The 6,943-nt window shown below is 42.9% G+C and overlaps 1 protein-coding gene across 2 annotated transcripts; it reads left to right on the forward strand.

Moving 5' to 3' along the window:
* The first annotated feature begins 3,377 nt into the window (after nt 1–3,377).
* On the forward strand, nt 3,378–5,954 carry LOC123186080 (probable protein phosphatase 2C 43). Of its 2 annotated transcripts, XM_044597874.1 has the most exons (5): nt 3,378–3,881; nt 4,506–4,870; nt 5,183–5,419; nt 5,555–5,616; nt 5,714–5,954. In XM_044597874.1, the coding sequence occupies exons 1-5, from the start codon at nt 3,563–3,565 to the stop codon at nt 5,790–5,792; spliced, it is 1,062 nt and encodes a 353-aa protein (XP_044453809.1). In that variant the 5' UTR covers nt 3,378–3,562; the 3' UTR covers nt 5,793–5,954. The 2 variants fall into 2 exon arrangements, with proteins under 2 accessions (XP_044453809.1, XP_044453808.1); XM_044597873.1 differs by having other exon boundaries at nt 5,555–5,954.
* The last annotated feature ends 989 nt before the right edge of the window (nt 5,955–6,943 follow it).

Raw genomic sequence — 6,943 nt, forward strand, 5'->3', positions numbered from 1 at the left:
TTGTATCTCTCTTGTTTTTCATTGGCTTTTTTTTCTCTGTATTCACTGTTTTTTCATTCTCTTTCACTTGTCTCCTTCATTTCCTTTTTTGTTACCCTTGCTCTTTGGTTTCTTTTTTGGTTTGATTTTTTTTCATTTTTCTTTTTTTCTTTTGATTTTCATTCTATATATTTCGTGTGCGTCAAAAATATTTTTAAATACATGGTAAATATTTTTTACACACACTTTTAACATTTTTCAAACACTTGTTCAATATTTTGCTAAACACAATATTAAATTTTTTAATACATGGTCAATATTTTTTCTATACAAACTCTATCATTATAAAATATTTGATTAATATTTTTCAAATAAAATATTACTATTTTTTAATACATCGTCAATATTTTTTCTATAACATTTAACACTTTTCAAATGCTTGATTAACATCTTGTTAATACTTGTTTAACATTTTTCTAATACTTGTTTAACATTTTCTCAAATGCTTGTTTAAGATTTTATAACTATATGATCAACCTTTTCAGACACATTGTATGTTTTTTTGTATACATTTTTCATATACTTGAGATGCATGTTCTTTGTACACATTTCACATTTTTGAAATGCTTGATTTACATTTTTAATACATTATCAACATGTTTTCTATACAAAATTTTCAAATGCTTGATTATCATTTTTCATATACAAGATTAATATTTTTTTGTACATGTTCAACATTTTTGTACACATTTTAATATTTTCAAATGCTTGAGTAACATATTTTAAATACAAAGTTTGACTTTTTGGATACATCAACATTTTTTCTATACACATTTAACATTTTGAATTGCTTGATTAACATTTTTCAAATGGTTGTTTAACTTCTTTTTTCAAATTTTTGATTAACGTTTGTTAAATACTCCCTCCATCCCAAAATAAGTTTCTCAACTTAAAGTTAGTACAAAGTTGTAGTAAGGTCAAGACACTTATTTTGGGACGGAGGGAGTACATTATCAACTTTTTTCAAACATATTGTATATTTTTTGTATAGATTTTTCGTATACATGAGAAATATTTTATTTATACACATTATATAATTTTCAAATGCTTGTTGAACAACTTTTTCAAATGTTTTATGAAAAGTGTTTTTGTAATATGTTTATTTAGAATTTTTGGTAGTATAACCTAAAGTAAGAAAGAAATAAAGAAAAACCCAGAAAAAACGAGGCCATGGCGTCCCGCGCACCTGGACCGGCCCATTTACGGAGGCGCCTCACACGAGAGCACGCTAGGTCTTGCTATAAGCGAGACATATCACTGCCCCTATTTGAATCGCTTACCCATACACGTAACCTGAAACAGAACCGTGCCCAAACCAGTACGCATCTCCTCGTAGTTTATCCAACGGTTGTGAAGTTGACTGAGACTTCCTTAAATCACATAGCAATACCATTTAATTAATGGACAAGGCATATCTTTTGCCCCCGTTTAAAAAAAGGTGTGCATATAAAAAAAAATACTCCCTTCGTCTCATAGCTTGCATAAACATTTTATATTATGGAACGGAGGGAGTAGAATGCAGTAGGGCTTCAAATAGTTTCATGATAGCCAAGCATGGTGAAGAAAGTCAATCAATTATTATTAATAAGAGATAAAGTGAGATTAGTCATCCCAATAGTTTCTTTTCCTCTTCATCTAAATTTACAAGCAAGCCACAGTGTGTACATGCACGATTACACCAGCCCTCAAAGAAAACCATGTAGTAGCGAAGTAACCTGTGGTTGGATGATTAGGTGGCCAGTGGCCCAGCCCATCAGGGTTCAAGTCTCGGTGCTCATATTTATTCTGAATTTATTTTAGGATTTCCGGCGATGCGCGTTTAGTGGGAGGAGACATTCCCGTCGACTCTGAGGTGGCGTCTTCGTAAAATCTCAAAATGATATGCTGGCTCAGTTTCTCGGAGGTGTTCATAGGGACAGGGTGTGCGTGTATGTGTTTATAGGAGTGAGTGTATGCGTGTATATATAAGCGTTTGCGTAAGAACCATGTAGTCTGAAAAGCCTACGAGACATTTTTTCTTTCTTTCTTTGAACATAGCCTAGGAGACGTTGGTGACTTGTGAGTCGATCACGTCCATTTCCAATCCCCTCCACCTGCAATAGTGTATGTCAACACACGGTGCATACACACCGTTGATCCGTCGTACTACCGGGCTACAGGAGAAGGATGGATCGATGATGTGCTTCCACTCTTATCATCATCAGCGGGTCCGCTTCTCCGTCCGTCCGCCACCGGGGAAAGCGCGACCAACCCTACCTAAAAGAGAGCACGCAAAAGCCAGAGCTTGCATCAGATACATGCATGAACGTCGTTTCTGGAGACCGGTAAAGTCAAGCTAGGGGTTGCTGCGAGGGCGCTGGCCGGATCGCTTGGCACACAGGCGAGCGCCGGCTGTTTTCCGCTGACGGGAGGCGCAGCGGCCCATGCCATCTGGTGCACGTTGCATTCATCTACTAGGCTAGGCCAGTGCCCTTTGCATTCAAGTCTTATCTGAAAATCACATTCACAAGCCTGTGCGTGCAGTACGGTCCGATCTCTCCTCTTCTCTCGGCAGCGCGCGATACGTATCATGGATGGATGGATCGGGTCCAGGACCGATCGCCGCGATGCCAACGTTGGCTTAGACATCAGCCGTACCGCAAGCGCCTCCACTAGACTAGAGCTCTGACCGGCGTACAGCTAACGAGACGGTCCGCGAGCGCGCGGTGTCACAGGTTCCCGGTGATGCGCGCCAACTGCTCGACTCGAGTGCTCGCTCGACTCATCTGTCAGCGCCCACGGACGGCTTCTCCCGCGCTTTTTCTTGCACACAGGAGTGCGCTTTCTGATCTGTAAAGCGGGACGTGCTATCGTTTGCTTACGATACTTATAACAGTACAGTGCGTCCGTGCGTGCATTTGGTCATTTTATGTGATTTCTGCAAGGGCTTTTCTTCTCCATCGATCGCTTCCCGGAGATCGGGACGGTAGCCGGTGCACGGTTGGGTTGGGTCGGCGTAGCTGTCCGGCGACCCCTTTACGCCCCCGGGCTCGGGCTGTCCGCCGCTGCAATCTCGCTTTACGTACCATTATCTGGAGAAGATCACATGACCCCTTCCCTAAACGATAGGAGTCCTCGCCGGAGAGGGAAGCGAGAAAGGGAATGCAGCTGCAAAAAGTCAAAGCCTTCCGGCAAGTACCTGAAAACCATCACTACCGGAGCTGCGCTTTTTTGCCCTTTCGCGCTTTTTCCATGATAGGTCTCCGGCAGGTACCTGAAATTCACAGGCTCATCTCCGGGAAAAAGCCTATATAATGGTCGCCACGGGGCCCCCACACCACGCACACGCAGCACCGGAGTGCACTCTGGTAGTAATATTCCACTGCTCCCACCTTCTCGGTACGTAGGCACAAGGGAAGGGGTGACCTGGCTTTGTGATCTGTGATGGGGCAGTAGGCAGCTCAGGTCAGAGCTTCAAGCAACTGCGTCGACGTGTTCGGGGCTAGCTCTCTTCTCTTGGGCACCGGGGCGAGCCAAATGTGGGATGTGGCCGTGGCTGGAGAAGATTGCGTCCGCGTGCTGGGACCGGGTCCGGAGGTACGCGCCTACGAGTACGAGGAGGGATGAGGACGGCGGCAGCGGCAGCGGCGCCGACGCCGACGACCTGCTGCTCTGGTCGCGGGACCTCGGGCGCCACGCGGCGGGGGACTTCTCCTTCGCCGTCGTGCAGGCCAACGAGGTGCTGGAGGACTACAGCCAGGTCGAGACCGGCGCCGCCGCCACCTTCGTCGGCGTCTACGACGGCCACGGCGGCGCCGAGGCCTCCCGCTTCATATCCAACCACCTCTCCGCGCACCTCGTCCGTACGTACTGTCCCCTTCCTTCCACCCCATTTATTTCAGCTATGTTTTTGCCACTGTACTTGTGCTGTTCGCTAGCTTACAAATTGGTAGCAGTTGTTTCCCCCCCTCAGAATTGCCTAAGCAATATGCACTATGCAGTAACACAACTTGCATTTTTTTCTCGAGGATTTTCCTTGATTTATACTCCCTCCGTCCGAAAATACTTGTCATCAAAATGGACAAAAATGAGTGTATCTAAAACTAAATACATCTAGATACATCCCTTTTATTTATTTTGATGACAAGTATTTTCGGACGGAGAGAGTACGTACTACTAGCTGCCAGTAGCTATTTTGTCTGCGAGCAGAGTTTTTTATCAATGTCCCAGCGAGAGCCTCAGTACAACATGATCTAGGAGTAGCTATTTTTATCTGTGCCACTGTAAAGACGAATGGAATTTTGAAATACCATTTGTCCAACTGGGTTTCACTTTTATCTTACTTCCTTTGATGATTGCTGCACCTCACATATCCTGATTCACCTTCCTGACTATTATTAGTGTTAATTAGTAGGAGTACTGTAATAACAAAGATTTTTTTCATTAAACTGTTTACCCATTTTTAATGGAAACTGTTGTTATTACAGGTCTTGCCCAAGAAAGCGGAGCAGTATCTGAGAATGTTGTCCGAAATGCCTTTTCTGCTACAGAGGAAGGCTTCCTGTCGCTTGTGCGCAGGACACACCTGATAAAACCTTCTATAGCTGCCATCGGATCTTGCTGTCTGGTTGGTGTCATATGGAGAAAAACACTGTACCTGGCCAATCTTGGCGATTCTCGGGCGGTTGTCGGCTGTTTAGTTGGATCAAACAAGATTGTTGCCGAGCAGCTAACGAGAGACCACAACGCAAGCATCGAGGAAGTGAGGCAGGAGCTTAAATCTCTTCATCCTGATGATTCACAGATTGTTGTCCTGAAAAATGGTGTCTGGCGCATCAAAGGCATTATACAGGTATACAATACAGACCTTTTATCACGAGCCCTGTATTTATGAAGCCTGGGTAAACATACAGGAGTACTAACTTTATACTTTTGTTGTGGAAGAAGATGACCAACCTTCTATTTTTAGTAGCATATCTCTCAAGGAACAGTAAATAGTAATTAATTTAGTATATGTATCTGACGACAAACAGGTGGTCACTAGGTGCAGGGTTGTATCACTATGTTCAGGTGTTTTTATTGGAAAATATGTTATGTCATCTAGGACTGTTATTAAATCTTCTGAATTATTCTTCTTCGGAACATTCGTCTGATTCGCCCTTAGGTTTCAAGGTCTATAGGTGATGCATATTTAAAGAAGCAAGAATTCGCTGTTGATCCGTCCATAACTCGATTCCATCTCTCCGAGCCTCTCCGACGGCCTGTTCTAACTTCCGAGCCATCAATAAGTACGAGACTTATTCGTCCACAAGATAGTTTTGTTATCTTTGCGTCGGATGGATTGTGGGAGCACCTTACGAACCAGCAAGCCGTCGAAATCGTGCACAACAATTCACGTGAAGTACGTTCTTCATCATTTCACCCTCTGTCTTTGCTTTTCTGGATGGACCTGTAATATTATTTTGGGGAAACTTTGCTTATGAATAAGCAGTTTTTTCTGTGCTGCTGTCTAAATTCTGCTTTTCTTCTTTTGCAGGGTATTGCAAGGAGGCTGATCAAAGCAGCTTTGAAAGAAGCTGCACGGAAGAGGGAAATGAGGTACAACGATATTACGAAACTAGAGAAAGGGGTCCGTCGATTCTTCCATGATGACATCACAGTTGTTGTAGTTTTCATTGATCATGGGCTACTGCAGGAGGGGAATGCTTCTGCTCCTGAACTTTCAGTTCGTGGCTTTGTTGAGTCAGGAGGCTCCTCCAGCTTTTCAGGGTTAAATAGCATTTCTTGATATACTAATCTAGTGATCTTGTCTTTATCATTCCACTGTAATCTTGAATTTACACTTTGAACCCTTCTTTTGGTTCTGTTATTGCATAGCAGAGTACTATAATGTATATAACTTCATGGCACATATTGGAATTGTCGTGCAATTCTTAGCAATGTCCGGCTACAGTGCTTCTCTACTGTCCTATAACAATAAGCAATGTTAGCCCGACGACGTTCATCAATAATTGCTTATCAGTAAAGATATGGTATTTTTGAGCTCTTCTCCTGGAATGTGGTTTGTTGGAATTGGTGGTTTATCTAATGTGCACGAGAGTTGAAGCTTGGCTCGTATTTCGGTTTATTACCTGAAAATCTGAGATGGGCCTTGATAAAACTTTGCAACTCTTGTCACTCCTTTGTTCACTCATTTTAGCTTAATTTTCTTGCTTCAGTTGAGTGAAATATCCTTTATCGAAAAAGGCTATTTTTCTATATGTGGTGGTACTTAAACTGTTGATATGCACTTGGTGACAAATTGTTCATTGGGGTTGAGATAATTTTTTCTTTCTGACTTGGATGTGTGGAATTCTGGCCTCCAGCAAGTAGAAAGCTGATCAGGGATGCTATTCAGGAAAAGGAGAATTGACCATGTAAATAGAGAGATGAAATTAGCTGTGAATCTTGGTGGTATATACGGGTGCACGACTGTAGATCCACCAACGTTACGATGGTAGCTCTCAACCACTGTGTTTCCACTGGTTCCCCTCATCTCTGGTTGTTTCTCTGACATCAGAAGACGAGGGGAACCAATGATCAAGTTGAAGTCTTAGTTTCACAAGTTTGTGTCTTTGGCGCTTTGGCGACGACATCTCGACCATAAAGACATTGTTGCATGGAATAAAGGCTCCACCGTTCTACTCCAGTTCTGGTGCGGCTTTGTGGCTGACAAAGCCGATACCGGAGAGGATGCAGTGTTTAAGGCCCGCGGATTAATGATTCTCCATCATGTGGTTTGTTGTTCGATGCTTGACATGTTTGCCGTTTGTGGTTGAAACGATGGTGTCAAGTGTGGTGTGGTTAGGTGTTTGTCACTTTCAGCTTTTATATGCTTTTGGTCTTCTTCCCTAAAAGAACGCAATTGAATGTAGTGGTTTGAAAA

This window comes from Triticum aestivum, chromosome 2A (assembly GCF_018294505.1).
Source record: "Triticum aestivum cultivar Chinese Spring chromosome 2A, IWGSC CS RefSeq v2.1, whole genome shotgun sequence".
Lineage (NCBI taxonomy): Eukaryota > Viridiplantae > Streptophyta > Magnoliopsida > Poales > Poaceae > Triticum > Triticum aestivum.